We start from the raw sequence: 17,380 nt of genomic DNA on the forward strand, positions 1-17,380 counted from the left end.
TGAGGAACAGTTCGTATGAGCCTTTCTGTAGTCATCGATATGTTTTATTTGGCAAGTAACTTGTGCCACTGATATTGCCATGAGGCTCTGAATAGCACTGAAATTGCCTTGGAACCATTTCCTGCCAGATTTTATAGTAAATGAAAAAGGTGGTGAGGCAAATCGCTCATTTCTGAACTAATTTATGCTCGTAATTTCAGGTTATCCGACTTTAATGGCGAAGAATGGGCTAAAGAGGTTAAAGATTGTCGTCTCGTTAGGCGCAAGAAGAGATTTCCTTTGCCTGTAATCCTTTGTCAAGGGAAGGTAAGTTAATCTACTTCAATATTTTCCACCACATCCTACGAATTTTAAATATAAGATAATGAAATTACGTGGAAAATTTCAGTGAGATTAAAATATGCGCATCTAGTACTCGGTGCTGATTATTAATATCCAGTAATTTGATTTCGGTGTAGGTGGATTCCATATGTAATCATAATTAATCTTTTTAAAATCAATACAAATGCTAATTCATGTTTTAAATCAGCATAAAATCTGCTTACTTGTAAGAAATTTATGAATTCGGAATTTTTTGTTCTCCTATTAATGGGAGTATAAGCTCTCACGATCGTTTAAATTTAATATCTTCACCAACCTGAGAATTTTTTAAATATGAACCTTTTTATACAAATGAATGCGAGAATTGGGTAATTGGAAGTTAACTTTACTGAATATGACATCTCAAGACACGCTTCATTTTTCGAGGTGAGAACTTCAATTCATGGAACAAAATATTATCAAAGAAAATCGATATCTTAAGTATGAAACGAGAATCTTATGTCGTGAATCGAATTTGATTTGATGCACACGCTGTCGCACTCGTATCTTAATCTTACAAATTTTCTGTAGATCCTTCATATAATCTCGCTCAAGTTGCATGTAGTTTCATTTTTCTTTCTAATGGATATTAACTCTTAACACGTAACAAATCGGTATTGCAGTGATATAGTGTGCCGAAGTAACGTCTTTCAACATATACTCCTACGAACGTATTATGGCAGAAGTCTGCATGCAACGTAGGTGTACAACTACTCTGCAATACTACAAATGTTTTGACAAATCTAATTCTTATTGCTTCCTTATTGCGTTAAGAGTTTCAATTAAATTGTAATGCAAGTGTTATTAAATGAGTCAGTTTTTGTTTCCAAGTCGGAGTTCATAGGTGACGCTAAAAAAAAGTTGTATCATTACAAAGATAAGCAGACCTTGAGCAAAATCCTCAGAAGCAGAAAAATAAGCCTTTAAGTGGTCGGGGAAACGATGGTTTAAACACGATACTGATCTTCCCTCAAAAATGTTATATTCACTAAAATTGCTAATCAGTAGTTTTCTGAAATATAGAAAATTTGTCTTCGGACAGTTGCATCGGAGGCTTACCTTAGCAAATAAACGGGCCACTTACCGAACCTGGCCCAGACGTTGTCATGCATGTTGTGTCCCTGCTAGTGGTAGTATAGAAAATCGCTAAATCGCTGCGTGATCATACGGGGTGTTGATCATAATTTAACACATTAAACTGCGAAATACTGCTTCTTATACTGGAAAACGGATAGAAACTCGATTTTCGCACATTTTTGGAATTTGAGACCCGTTTTCGGAGACAAGTTTCAAATTTTGGACCACATGTGAAATTGAAAAGAAAGTGAATATTTTATTGAATGGAACAAAAAATTACTATTAGATCATCGATAACTGTTTCTTAGTGTAGTGCAATTCCGATTATCCAAATGGTGCATTAAATTTTCTCTAAAATAGTTTATTGCGAAATTGCTGACACATCATCTGCGGAAAGCAAAATTGTCTACCAAGAGCAAAACGCGTTCGTTAATAGCAGTTATAGTAAACTTTATCCATGAGGTGAATTTTGCCAAAAAATCTTATTTTATGCCAGACTGAATTCGATAACATTGATTTCTTATGACTATTATTCTTTAAAACCATTTTTATAACTTGGTTTCTTCGTTTATAATTATGCTTATGTTATTGATGCTCTTTTTATTCCAAATTGACTTAATTTACTCAACTCGCAAATTTGCCAGTTTTAACTGCTAAAAATACAGCTAATTATTCCCAATACATTTTTATAACCGCAAAATAGCATGTCCGGACATGTCTCTTATTTCAGTTTCGTATCTTCAAAAATTTATCTAGTACTTTAATACTCATTACTTCACTCTCAGTTAAATGGAAAATTTTCTAGTTTAGGAGTAATATGCTTTTATCATTCTGTATTGATTTATCAGACAAGGTTAATGTGGCCTTGTCTCATAAATCAATACTGAATTGGCCATTGTCTGAATCACAATGGATGAATGGTTAAGATCATTGGATATTGCTAGTCTCACTCTGGGTTCAAACCCAGGTGCACATTTTGGCTGCATGGCTGGTTTTGAATATGCATAACCTTACAAAATGAAAGTTTCCCTTATATATGCTTCCTCGAAGGCGCCCCTTCCCTTAGGTCCTAGATCTAAATTCTGTTTTAATACGCGAATTCTATATTAAAATTTTATTTACTGTCAACTATTCTTTGTTCATTTTATGAATGTGTTCCAGCATTTGTCATTTTTATGGCTTTAATTTCTAAATATATGTCGGTAAGAATACCACAACCTCATGTATGAACTAGCATCTTCATTCTCTTTCAGTACAAATTTTTTCACTTCCGTATATATTTCGAGTATCCACTCGTGAGATCTTATACAAGTTGGCAGCAATGAGTGGGAAATGTATATCGTGACAGTACATAGCTTTTTGACTTCATTCATGTGTATCAATATGATCGCCTTCAGAATATTCCCCTTTGCTGTCAATGCACTTTTATCGAAGTGGTTTCTATTCCTAAAAATAGTGCTACTGCTGTGTCTGGTATATTTCAACCTTTTCGTTGTTTAGCTGCTGATGCTCTTCTAGACACGTGAGGTGTTCCAAATTTTGCCTCTGCAATTTTTCTTCAATTTGTTGAAACGGTTATAGCCGGAGAAAGGGAAATAATTGTCAAGATTTTAAATATGACTATGTTGGCATAATTAAACACCTCTCCGTCTTCAAAAAGTGTCTCTCAATCGTATTTCCGATGTGTAAGGTAAATGCGTCAGTTTTCCCTACAAAATCTTGCATGAAAGCATCATTAAAGCTTTCTTGTACTTTGATGTAATGAGTTAACAGTTCTCCTTAATTCCATTCTTTAGTATTACACATGTAACGTAATCCTGATTAGAATTCCTATTCTCTCAATCTCTGCCATGCCTAGTTTCATAAAATACCGTTACTCGTATGGTTCTCGCGGAGATAAAATCCGTAGTCAAGAAAACATAGATCGTGCCTTCTATCTGGCACCAAGTCGAGGCTGCCAGAGTGAAAAAAGATCAGCGAGGAAATTTCTAAACAGAATAACGTAGTTTTAACACTTGAATGTGGCTTGTAACAAGCTGCATTATTACACAGCTTGCTTAGTCTAATAGTCATTTGAATATCGCTGCATACTGAGGGTTTTGAGTATTGCTTAGTTCTTGGTAACAGTTGAATATAGAAATTTTTATCTGCTGCATAAGACCGTAAACGTTTAAGTACTTAAATTTCCAATATATAGCTAGGCCCACCAGCGGCCGAGCGGTAACGTCGCTGAACACTAGTAGTTCGGTCCGAGGTTCGAATCCCGCGAACGGGCTGGCTGCATGGGTGTTTTCGTGGTTTTCCCCATGTGTAACGTGTATGCGAGCCAGTTTCCCTTAAAAAGTCCTCCACGAAGGCATCCCTCCCTTAAGGCAGATAGTCCTCGAGTGCTTTGCCGTAATCTGATAAACCAAACTAATCTATAGCTTAAGTTGCGAAACGGATCCTATGTTTAGTTTCTGATCTACCTGTAAACGAGTGCATGAGTTTATTCATTAGCAGTTATGTTCAGATCCCAGCGAGCGGACTGTAAAGTGTAAAACCAATGAGTTTCCATTGGAATGCCCTTTAGAAAGATCTTCTGAAGGGCAAGAAGCCTTTTCATACTTTGGCACAATAAGTTAACTTTCTTTTTAATTTTAGTATGTCTGCCGTTCTGCAGCACTGCAAGACAAAGTGACAAAAGCATGGCATCATAATTTTGGAAGAGGAAAGTAAGCATACTCACTTTAGTACCTTTATTTTTGTAATTGCATATCCCAAAACAATGAAATCGTATCAAATGAAATTACTTAAATGTTTTGTAGCATATATTAAATCATTAATACACTAAGTGCATTTTTGCATGTTTAAACAGAATTCGGATATTGAGATCTCCCATTACCTTAAATGGAAGTACTTCACCGGTGTAAATTAAATCCCTCCTTAGTATCGGAAGATTTCAGTTCTTTATATACAGATTACACGCCAGCAGTTTTAAGAACATTACCGATATTCAAATACAGAAAATAAACTTACCTGCTCTTATGAACTGAAATTAAAATGACTCCATGCATGCTTATGATCAGTTTACCTAGTTGCATGGCAATTTAACATTCTAACGACTATGTGGTTGTAATAATCATAAGACCACTGAACATTACTTAGCAAGTTTAGCTCAAACATTGTCTTCTTATTGTATAAAACTACTTGAAGTGTCTTTTGTTCAAGTGGCAAGAATTCTGGGAATGCCAAACTCGGAACAAATTAAGGCAGGTAAAACCTAATTTAGAGTACTGAGAGTCGAGAGGGAATCTGAAGGAGGATGTAGTACTGACTCGCTTACGAATTGGTATTTGCAGACTGACCACATCAGTACCTATTGAAAGGACACAATGAGCATATTTGTGGCACTTGCAACGTTCCCGTTTCAGTCAATCACATTTTAACCTGCTGTCTTGCTTTTAGTCAGAAACGTGAATTTTATTTTAACTTTACGAATGTTAACAGATCTCATTGGAAGAAACCCTCGCATCAACTTCTTAAGTTTTTTAAGATATCTCCTTTTACCATATGATTTGAACTACATTTTATCCTGCTCTATCTGTTGCTAGAGCATTTTTCAGTCATTTCTCCATGCCTTCATCAGTATTTCACGTTCACTTCATCAATTAACTTGATACTTGTTTATGTATCTTGAATTTTGCTCACCATTTGTCTGATTCATAATAACCCTCGAGGTTTTATTCCATTCAAAAAAACCAACTCGAAGTGTCTCAAAATGTGTCATTATCAGGCAGCTTTCCTTCACGAGAACAGCTGTCCAGTGCTTTTCTCTAAACTGCATACCCTTTTTTAAAAGTTCAGTTATAAGCTATATTCAATTTTCAATCTGCTTCCTGAGGAAAATTTTGCCGTTCTGAGTATAGATCATTTAAAATGTCTTAACTAATGAAGTCGAATTGCAAACAAAAATCCTTCTGGAAACTAGTGATATTTTGAAATGATATCAGTTCTGCCCGTTTTGCGTTAATGATGGTGCAGGTTTTCAGTAACCTGACATTTGCTCATTAAACATTGGTCGAGAATTGACAAACTTGTCGGTCATTTAACATCCTTGCATGTTTAAACAGAATTCGGATATTATGAGGTATCCCCCATTACCTTAAATGGAAGTACTTCACCGGTGTAAATTAAATCCTTCCGTAGTATCGGAAAATTTCAGTTCTTTTTATACAGATTACACGCCAGCAGTTTTAAGAACATTACCGATATTCAAATACAGAAAATAAACTTACCTGCTCTTATGAACTGAAATTAAAATGACTCCATGTATGCTTATGGGCGTCGACCAGGTAGTACTGCTGAAAGTCGATTTCAGGGATTTGATCCTGTACCCATCCCGTGGCAACCAACACCGCTAATCACCATATCGAATGGGGCGGCATACTAAACTTGTTTCAAAACTAGAGAAAAGAGCTCCAGAATGAATCTAATGCTAGTTGTTAAACAGGATGAGGATGGTAAAATGGCTTTAACATACATGATAGTGCCGTAATAGAATTTGAATTTCTTGCGTCAGGCGTAAAATGAATTAACATTTACAACTCTCTCTAAAGCAGTACTGAAAACCTTGAAGAAAGCAAAGGTTATTTATTAGAAAACCTAATAAACGCTGTTGAAGTTTTGCAATTTAGTCTGTTATGTAATGTGCCAGAATAGCTGCATACAACCCCAGGAGCTAAATTAAAATCCTACAAACTCTTTATTAGATTTAAAGAAATAAATTTCAGCAAAGTAATGTAATATCAAAGATTATATCGAAGCTTTGAATGGAACAAGCGAAAAATTAAAATTCTTGAATTTTCATAAATTATGACGTTTTTAGAAAGTGCACTTTGAATTAAGTGTTTACAAAATGGTTTAATTCAAGGAGCTAATCTAATATTACAATCTAACTAGAATTCTGTGTTCCAACTTGTGTAAATATCTTAAATTTACCTTTATCAAAATGTCTTTTGCAGATGGGTTACTTTCTCGGACTACGAGATGAATATAAACACTGCAGTGTACATATTAATGTAAGTTAAGTTCTGTATTCTTGATTAGTTTTAACCTCCGTCGGTTGACTGTCTGCTAGTACAAATTGTTCCGGTTCTGATTTTGGAGGCTCAAAACACGAGCTGTGTTTATCAGCTTCCTCTAAATTAAACTAGAATGTAGTTAATGTCGTTCCACCTAGGTGCCCTTTACTAGTTAGATGTCGTTAGATAGATTAGTTAGTCGAACATAGTTCCACCTAGGCTAAAATACTAGCAAACGGTATTAAACTGAATGTAGTTAGATGTCGTTCCATATAGCTGCCAGCCAGCAGCCGAGCAAATAAAATCCCTGAACAATGCTAGTTCAAGCCAGCTGCGAGTCCAAGCAACGGTTGCCAACCGTTTGCGGTTGGAAGTTTTCCCCTTTTATACAAGCTAGCGTAAATATGATTATCTCTTCCATGAAAGCTATCTCCTCCTTTGCGCAGAAAGCCCTACTGTACTTTGCGATATTCTAATTAATCAATCCGTTAAAAACGTGAATTCAATGCAGACATGATTTTTTCCTGAACAAATTAATATTAGAATTCCGGCTTTCTTACATTCTGAGATGTCCTGTAACGGTTTGCAGTAAGAGAAATGAATCAATTTCATGATCTAATTGAAAATCAGTAAATATTTCCGCGGCGGTATTAAGCTTCGAGCGAATACTTAAGAAAGAGATTACTGTTTCTTTATTGAATCAAAACTAGTGCCTGTATCAGTACATGTGAATGAACGTTAGTGCATGCCACAGGTTTTAAATCTCTCTATTTTTAGCAAGAAAGAACTTCTGCAAGTAGAAGAATGTCTTCAGTTTTACGAATTCTGATGTAACTCAAGAAGTAATTTCATATTTAATACAACCCTGCCCTTTTCCAAATGTGCTGGTAAATGCTCGATTAGAACTGAGGTGGCAATGAGTTCTTCAATATAGTATATATGTGGTTTTAACTTGTAGAGCTATGTAATTGGTTCCTCTAACTGCTAATTTTAATAAATGCTTGAAATTTTTCATAACTATCTTAAAAGTTCCATGGTGATTTTAATGAATTCAATGTTGATATAAATGAATACAATTATGAAATCATTAACATTTTGGAGAGAATTTGTTACTTTATCAATGCTTACTAGCCGTTTGAGTTTAGATCTCTTGTATGCCAAATTTATCGCTGATCTTGCGTTGTTACACTTCCTATAATGCAATTTTGTGAATCGAATGGAATTTTCTTCAGGTCTGTTAAATTCCAAGAAGAAATGAAGAGAGATGTAAAGCTCCTGAAGGACTTTGGCGTAGGCTATATTTGCGATTTCAGAAACATAGGCGAAGTTATGAAAAGCGATGAAAAGTAAGTTTCTCTGACTTTTTTAATTTGTGAAAAATAAAATGCTGAAATTCTAATCTCGCTTCTTTTTAGTGCTTCTGCTCCAGAAAATCATTACCTGCATCTTTACGAAGAATTTGAAACACTTCGCCTACCTTACCAAGGTAAACTCACACTTGATATATTAATCAGTTTTGAAATTAAATTTAAAATTCTGCCTATCTTCTTTCAGGAAAAATATTTATTGTCCCAATTTCTAAACTTATTGCTTGACTTCACTCTGTAGTTACTTTTCTTTGAAAATTATTGGATATTGTATGTAGTTAATCGCGGCCTTCCAGTGGTTAAGATTGCTGAACAGTAGTAGTCCAACCCGGTTCAAGCTCAGGTGAGAGTCGATTCATGGTTGGTTTTTGTAGTTCTTCCCATGTACAGAAGCTGTTCGAACACTTTTTAGACTATTTTCATTGTAATTGCACAAATATTTTACCTAAAAATTTTGTTTTAAATGTTTTATTTTATAACCCTTATTCTTCATCTTTATACACCGTAATTTCAAAGACAATGAAGCTTTTTTTAGTATTGGAAGAGTTATTTTATCCCATTGCTGTCGAACAGCTTTGCAAAGTCTAAGGTGGTCTTAATTCCACGTTTGCACAACCTGCTTTTTACAAGTCCAAAAATACATTGCTGATAGATCAGAAGAACGAGTAGAAGATATGGCCTTGATGCCCGTTTCTTTTTCCATAGAAAATGAGCAGTAGACTTTGACATGTCGCTGTTTGCTGTCTTGAGGAAGTTCTAATTGATCACGCTGTGTAAAGAACGTATTTCATATTTGTAATTTGGGTATAATGTTTTTGACGATATGTGGAATTGATATTAACATTTTTCTCCGCTCTTAAGTTTTTCGTTATATGAAAAACTAGCAATAATCGTAAATCTCTTAGGAAACTTTCTTTAGATTCCTTGAACTACGTTTTACGATTTTTTCTCCTTTTTTATAATAAATGGATCTTTTTATTGAAGTTAAGTACACCCAAGACTCGTTTATTGTGACAGTACTTTTCCATGTTTGTCCAGATAAATGTTTCTCATGAAGAATATTGCACTGCGTTCGGCGATATGTCCTTGAAGGACGATGCGCTTTGTTTTTCGCCTTTATAAGATTTAAATCAGCACTAATAGTTTTGTTTACAGTTGAAACTGAGCATTTTAATGATTTTGCAACCGTGCTTTGACTTGACGGATTTTCTTTCAACATTAAAGATCTTGCATTTGTAACATTCGAAAGATTCCATTTTTTCTTCGATACGTATTTGGAACAAATTTTCCACTTGAAGCTCAATTTTGATCCTTTTTTCCCTTGTTGATAATACCTATCGTAGCTTTAGATATCTGAAAACCACAACCTTTACAACGTTTTTAATAACTAGGTACGGATGAAGTTCTTCGGAAAGGACAAACGTAGCCTTCCATTCATTAGGTTTTTAAAAGCGATATTTTGCATGAAAACTAGACTGGTAAGTAGACCATAATTTATGCTTTCAAAAATATATATGCAGTGAAAACAAATTTCCAAGCACACAGGACTTTTATAGAAAAGCAAAATAGTCTAAAAAATGTGCCAACAGCCTTTGTATAACGTTAATGAGCCAGTTTTTCTGAGGAAATACTCCATGAAAACATAATCTAATTAGAGTTAGGTTCATAATAAATCTCACATCTCTCACCGTACTCTAATAGCTCTTGAGCTTTGCTACATCAAATAACTTGACATTAATTAGGAGACAGAGTCCATATATTTCAGGATTTGCCTATACACCACATATTAACTAGCTATTGTGTTTTTAATTGCCTTCGTGTACATATTGTAATCCTTCCTGGCGGGAAATTTGTATTGAGAATATTTTATCTCTTGAAAGATGTTTGAATTTAACTGATTAATTTTAAACTTTAATATAGTTAATTTTGTTTTATTGCTTTTAGCAGGTTTTTAATGTCTCATTACATATGCACCTAACTTAATATTTCAAGCTTATGCGTCAGAAAAAAGATCACCATTACAGAAAAATTGAACAGTGAATTCTGCTTATTGAATATTTTTCATAGATGAAAATCAAACATGGGGTAAACATTCACATTGCAAGAAAATATAGCTATTCGTGAACGAGATATATCCCCTTAATATTTTGAAGGCAAATTATTTGCGTTGAACTCTTAAAAATAAGTTAGTTCGATCGAGTTTGAAATCTCTGCGAACGGGCTAGTTTTATTGCCCTTGATACTCTCAAGTTCTCCCCGAAGACATCTCTCCTAGGCAGATAGCATTCCTCTTTTGCTTTTATCAGTCAACCAATAATTTTACCAGCCGTTTTGGAACTTTTGGCCGAATGAACTAAAATGTTTAGTACAAGCAGTAATTTCAACAGGCGGCTGGATGACATTTTCGTGGTTGAAATCCAGTTTTTAAAAATTGGAAGTATAAATCGGCCTGTGACCGCATACGTACCTAAGATTACTGTACCACAAATTTTGTTCTTCCCAATCGGAAATCTTTGACGTCACTGGCTCAGTCTCTGCTCCAAAGCTCTTTTCGGTTTTCTCTCTTGAAAATGAAGTGTTGTCATTAAACTCTAACATTGAGATAAGTAATCTTGTCTGTCTACTTGACCTTATATAAACCCCAATATTTTAAACGGTCCTGTTTTACAGAATTGTACACATTAAAGTGATAAATGAAACGCTCTAACAAAATTAGTTATTTCATAGATATAATTTCAATTTTCTGAATCTTTCAGGTGCATATCATTTTAGAGAATTCCTTGAGAATACAAAAGTTGAAAAGTTGAAATTCTATTGCGATTGGGTATGTTCAGTTTCCAAGCCTGTTACTTAAATTTCTGTCGAGTTTACTTGTATGGCAAGATGCAAATGGCATGGTTAGTTCAACGATTATGCATGTAATAACGATTTCCTCAAGAAAACTCAAATATAATTTTTTGGCATTTGATTCCAATCAGTTTATTGAAAGCAATCTGGCGTAATTTTAGTTTTAAGAGGAGGCATTCTTTCATTGTTTTCCCACTGGAAATGATACAACGCCTGAAGAAAGGTAGTACGAGAACCAAATCGCTAAAATTGGCTACTTGGATATTTTCGTTTTTTGTTCATGCGACATGCATTTGAGCGAAATCGGTAAATTTCTCTCCTCAAGCTACAGCTCTCGAGTTCTTGTTTTGAAATAATTGTTAGAAAGCTGTTGTAGTATTGCGTAATTAGGTGTTTAATTCCTGTCGACAAATTCCACTAACTGTAATCGTAGAAATAACAGTATCTTTAAAAATATTGCTTTAGAAATTGACAAATAACTAAATGCTGGAAGAAATGTGTAATGAATTTAATATCTGAAATATTTGAGAAAATCACGTTTCTTATTAAGAAAATTTAAGATGCGAGTTTCGGAACTCTACCCTTTTTACTACAGCTGTATATTTCAAAGCAGCAAATGCGTGTAAATGGACCATTTGCCTTGCCATCGAGTTGACTGCATGCTTGTTTCTAGCGAATTTCTTAAATCAAGAAAATTATTACTATGATTAATGTAAACTTTAAAAAATTAATTCGCATCGCATTTAATTTTTATCTGTAACAGTAAATTTAATTTTTCGTGGTGAGTAGTTTCTTATAACTTATAGCTTTCATATTACTTTCAGTCTAAGAGAGGCACTGCAATTCGGTTCCCTGTTGATGTAAAAGTTCCAGGCATGGACATCAGTAAATGCCAAGTAAGAATCTTTTGTACTGATTTCATATAGTTTATTTAGCTGTTTCACATAAAAATGAAATGAGTTTTGTTCCCAGTGTTTGGCTTTCTGGTGTATATATGTAAAAGTTATCTTCAGAAAATGTGTAGATTTATAGTCTTAAACTGCAATAATTTTCTTTACACGGGCTCTTAGAGTTCGTTTAATCGGGAATTCGGTATTTAATCCTAAGTTCATTCCCCAATCAACAAACTCTCTCACATACGTAAGTGTTGTCAGAAATATTTAATCTAAATTAGCAGGAAAAGAATTGAAAAATCTCGAAGTAGCACATCATTTCTTATGTCATCAAGTTCAGTCTCCATTGGTTCCTTATGTTAGGACTAATTCAGTTATTAATCATTTCAGTTGCATATCTTAGTTTTGAAGAAAATTTTAAAACTATTGCTAATTATCCGTTGTTTAAGCATTCATTTTTCTGCATGAATTTTTATTTTTAAAGTAAAGAAAGTCAAAATTGCATTAGAATTGATATCAAATAAAATAGATCTTTTTTAGTATTCCAATTTCGGTAAAATTAACTTGCAAAAAACATAAGACGGGTAAATGTATAATAATTTTTACATAATAATAATACATACCTTATAAACTTGTTCAATTTTAAAACTTTGAATAAAAACACAATCAAAAGTTCGTAAACACAAATGATGTGCTCACCCTACACATCAACTCACAATGACTGTTGCACCACACTGAAACTTTCAAAACTATACATAAACGGTATGTATCGAATTCATTACACTATGCAGTAAGCTAAAATTTGTGTTTTGATTTACATAATTAAATATGAGTGTCTCTAAATGGCCACTACATACATTTCAGGGTTAAGTGCTTCCTCCCATTTGGATTGTTAGCTCTTTTGTACTACACTGGTGTGCAAAAATTAAGGACGAGACGTTTTTTTCAATATAACTTTGTACAAAAGCTTTCCAAATCAACACATTTAATACCGTAAGATCCCCAATACGTAAGGACATGAGTAATGTAAGCAACACTTACTAAAAGAGATCAGAGGGATAAAAAGCTTTATTGAAAAAGTAGAATGGAGTGCAATGCGACTGAAGGCCGAAACATCCCTGTGATGGGTGTCCAGCAAGAAACATCCGGTCTTTAATAGGGGATATGATCTCCCCTGACTGCTAGGCAGGTTTCACAGCGTTTGCCCATGCTGAGAATGAGGGTGTCAATGAGTTCTTGAGGCATTGCTGCCCATTCGTCTTGCAGCGCCAATCGAAGCTGCGGAATCGTTACTGGTGGTAAGGTGCGAGCTGCCAAGCGTCTGCCTAGAAAATCTCGTACATGCTCGATGGGATTGAGATCCGGAGATCGTGCCGGCCAATCCATAAGTTCAATATCCTCACTCTCTAAGAGCTGTTCGGCAACTACTGTGCGATGACATGGTGCACTGTCGTCCATGAAAAGGAACTGCGGACCCATAGCGCCTCTAAAAAGACTCACATATGGAAGAATCTCGTTACAATAACGGGTCCTGTTGACTGAACCTGCGTCGAAGATGTCAAGGTCTGTCCGACTACCAAGCATGCCACCCAAACCAGAACACCGCCACCTCTATACCTGTCCCTTTCAATGATGTTCGAGGGATGATTGCGGCTTCCCCGCTCTCTCCAGATGAGTATGCGATGAGAATCGCTACTCAGACTGAATCTGCTCATCTGTAAAGAGTACTCGTCCCCATTCATTGTCTCCCCAATTCCGGTGTTCCCGGCGCCACAGAGAACGCCTTCTCCGATGGGCAGGCGTTAGAGGTACACCGTACAGGGCGTCGTGCAAACAGACGATCACCGTGCAGTCTTCTGGCCACGGTAAAACGCGATATCGGTCGTCCAGTCGCCTGTGTCGTGTGTCTAGCGATTTCTTCCGCTGTCTGCCGCCTGTTTCTTCTGGCCTGTAAGGCAATATACCGGTCATCTGCGGGTGTGGTTCCTCGTGGACGACCACTACTAAGCCCCCGGATAGCAGTTCCTGTAGTTTGAAATTGTCTCAAGTCGTGAAACGATGCTGTGAGCAATTCCGAACTCTGCAGCCACACTTGTCACACTGAGGCCTTCCTCCAACTTCCCAATGATTCGACCTCTGGTAAAAGCATCCAGATGTCGTCTAACAGATTGATTATTCGCCATTTCTCGCTGAGGCAGCAACTCGGTGTGATTTTAACTGCTATACGGAGTGCAATCTCTTTTCCAGAAATACTGATCTTACACCGACAACATGCTTTATATTACTCAGACACTCCCCCATTACGTCTACCTGCATATCTGCGCATGTGCTACCGTACATCACCTTACTTAATCTCCTGATTGGTCTTTCTGACCGCTCTGCCTCTTCGTTCAACTGATATGCTAATTTTTCGACTTCGTCCTTAATTTTTGCACACCAGTGTAATTTGAGATGGTAGTTAATTTTTCTAATTCACTTTCTGCTTTATTTTAACTGTTAATGTTTTTCAGTGGAGTTTGCTTGGCTGAGTTATTTAGCCTTACAAGATTCAGATTACTAATAAAATCCACGTCCTTTAATCCTTAGCTTTCTGTGTTTAGAAACTGATTTTGCTTTAAGTGACCTCGATTGTTTAGTTCTAAGCAATGTTATCAGGATAATGAATTTCATTTCTTTCCGTTTGAATTCTGTGTTGTGCTCAAGCCACAAATAGTTTCCTTATCACCATAGTATTAAGGGAAAAGCTGGCTTGAAAAACATTTTGTAAATATTAGTATTAAGGTGCATAACTGTTTTACACTTTTACAATATTTTTTCATTGCTATTGTTTTAAGAAATTCTATCTCTCAGCGATACAATACTCTTTGCTCTTTGCGTTGGAAGAAAAATTGCTCTTTACACAACGCAAAATAACACGAGTACACATTGGTTTTAACAATATTTATTTTGAAAATGCATACATTAGATTTATTTACAATATTTTTAATATGAATTTTTGAAATTGCATGTATGAAAACATTTATGTACATACTCTCCCCTTCCTAAGCAGTTTTTAGCATGGGAAAGATTGACGTGTATGCTAAATACAAGTTATCCTTTGTTCTTGATATTTAATATTTTACATAATTTTAACGAGGAAAACTAGTGTTCCAATGACATCAAAGTATGGAATCTAAGAGTTCAAAGCACTTTCTATTTCAATGTTTTGTTTGGGGGCGAAGTGACTTTTTGAGTTTGAGAATATTCTTTCTGCAACCGCATTACTTATTCGCAGACTTTTAACAAATCAATAAATTAAAATGTGAAAATGCCAGCCGCTGGTACTGAAAACTGTTTGCAGCTGTTCTATGATCTTGGAATCGCCAGACGCCATATCCTATTTAAGTTTACGCAACTTTTTATTATAAACTTATTTCAGCAAATACATTATTTTAACATATAAGCGTTTAACGATATATTAAGTTTTTGTCTCAAAGTAGCACAGAGAATTGAGAGTACCAAACATTTCGCTACAAATCACATACAAATTTTAGGCGCAAATGTTTGTCAAAAGCGGCAAATTTGCAAAATATCGCGTGATCTGGCAACACTGATATAACGTGCATATGATTATAATCTCCTTTGGAATGTCCTACACGAAGCACCTTATCTGATGCAAAGTCTTCGTCCTTTGCCGTAATCACTAATGCAGTTATACCCCATTGAGAAATAACAGCTAGAACTTACTTGCATTCTGCGACAAAGAAAACGTCAAGATTAGGTTTTTGCTAAAGAGGATGAAGCTAAAAATTCCTTTGATAAAGTATCTCTACAGAAATTCCAAGATGAAATCGTTTTTGGATTCGACACCATTTGCGACTCTAAGCCAATGATTAACTGCCAAACGTTTCTTTCAGCATTTGCACATAAACCTGATTAAATCCATCGTGTTTGTCTTGCATAGGTCTTAATTTCTTTCAATTAAAACTATCGATTTCGAATTCTAAACGTAAAATGTTAATTTCAATCTACTGCCTATGGTGAATGCAAAACAGTTTGTTGAATATCATTTGAGTGTAGAATCTTTTATTTTCCAGCTTTGGACGGCTCTTGAAATCACTCAAAATTATCTTTTGCTCTTGTTGACCTGCATAATGTCTGGTGAGTATTCTAAAAATTCTCGAAACTTAATTCTTTAAATTAAAAATTTGCTTTAGTGAGTAATGAAATACTTGTATGCACAAAAGTTTAATTAAAATCTGAACTACCGGTTTACGATGCATGAATTTTCTAAATTTCTTTACAGAAAGTAATTATACTCTTAAAGATTAAATATCTGATGCTACTGAAATCTGTTATTTCGAATGCACAATAAGTTTTTGTGAAAGTTTTCATGTTTCCCGAACTTATTTTTTAACCTGCTATTCTCAACCTGCATGGCTGTTTTTTCCCTTATTTGTAATGTAAATAGAAGCCCAATCATCTTAGAATGCCCAAGCCCTATCATGCCTCGCCTTGGCAGGGGGTGTCACTGGGTGAAGTATGTCCGGAGTCTATATTCTAGTAAGGCTTCTCTAGGCGTGAAGCCATTCCGGTACGCTCAGATGAAGCATGGTAAGGCGAAGACCTTTCAGAGGATTGTCATCTTGGTGGTCGGGTGTTAAAAAGCCGCAGTTCCAATGGCCTTTCCTCTCGTCTTTCATTCTTCCCCCCTTTCTCCGTGTGATGTCCCCTTATAGAGGATGGGTCTAACTACGAGGTGCAATTGAAACTTTTGTTTCATCGCGGTGAACTGTCGTGCGTAGACATGCTCTTCTGGATAGGACATTTCTGTTAGTTGAAGGGAGAGATGCTGTCCTTAACACGCTGTTTTGCATATTTGGTCCAGGCAGGCATTTAGCTGTTCCCACTAGTGTTACAATCGGTTGTTCATTTGTCCTTCGTGTCATTGGCTGGTAGATGAGCTTTCACAGGTTTCTTCTCGCAAAAGTCTTCTGTTTGCATATAGGTCTGGCTAGCAATAACGCGGGAATCTGTGTTCTTAGGTTGGACTCCCTGGTTGGTGGGATGGTCGAACCGGAAATTGTTCTATTTATGATGTGGCAATTTTAAATTTCTTATTCACATGGAAACTAATTCTGCATCAGTAAGAATATGCACTTCTGCCATTGTTAGCGTGAGAATGAAATGTTTTAAGTTTTCAGCCATCGCTGCTCAATTAAAATATCTATCACCATTCCGCCAAGTATATTGTGGTCTCAACTGCCAAGCCAGAAAGCGTGAAGCTTCGTTAAGGATCTGCTAATCAAGACTATCTGACGCTTGATCCTCTTCTCTCCTAAAATGACAAATATGGGCGCTCGTTCTATTTGTGTTTCCACATAATTCTTTGAACACGTTCAGAGGTGTTATTTTAGAAATGGACCTGATGTCTGAGGATGAACTTTTCAAAAATCTGACCGAAAAAAATCTGTGGGACTCTCAGAATGAAAATGTGTAGGGATTGGTAACACCAAGTATATTATCTTGGCGTTCTCATCTCTAGACACCGATGTCTATTAAGGCGAGGTGCTTGACTTGTTTTATCATACCGTATGTGCCAAATCTACTGCGCCGTTTTCAATGCAACGGTACGGTTATACAAAGAAATGTCTGCCGCGGAATCCTAGCTTGTACTCATTGTTCTATGACTGGTTATGAAAGTTGGTACTGCAATGCTGATTCAGAATGTGTAAATTGTCAGGCTGACCATCCATAATACTCGCAAACCTGCTTTAAATGAAAAGAAAACAAC

At 35.7% G+C, this 17,380-nt stretch overlaps 1 protein-coding gene across 2 annotated transcripts in view; it reads left to right on the plus strand.

The window, feature by feature from the left end:
- Window positions 1-17,380, plus strand: part of LOC118180740 (phosphatidylinositol-3,5-bisphosphate 3-phosphatase MTMR14-like) — a 37,390-nt gene that overhangs the window by 12,236 nt on the left and 7,774 nt on the right. The window contains exons 4-11 of one of the 2 annotated variants that reach the window (XM_085806609.1): window positions 201-306; window positions 4,081-4,151; window positions 6,441-6,497; window positions 7,733-7,846; window positions 7,916-7,986; window positions 10,624-10,691; window positions 11,539-11,610; window positions 15,684-15,747. In XM_085806609.1, coding sequence (XP_085662735.1) covers window positions 201-306; window positions 4,081-4,151; window positions 6,441-6,497; window positions 7,733-7,846; window positions 7,916-7,986; window positions 10,624-10,691; window positions 11,539-11,610; window positions 15,684-15,747 — 623 coding nt within the window. The remainder of the gene's footprint in view (window positions 1-200; window positions 307-4,080; window positions 4,152-6,440; window positions 6,498-7,732; window positions 7,847-7,915; window positions 7,987-10,623; window positions 10,692-11,538; window positions 11,611-15,683; window positions 15,748-17,380) is intronic. The other variant, XM_085806610.1, reaches the window with a different exon arrangement.

This window comes from Stegodyphus dumicola, chromosome 12, assembly GCF_044657685.1.
Source record: "Stegodyphus dumicola isolate Sdum_Otavi_A_Nest chromosome 12, ASM4465768v1".
Lineage (NCBI taxonomy): Eukaryota > Metazoa > Arthropoda > Arachnida > Araneae > Eresidae > Stegodyphus > Stegodyphus dumicola.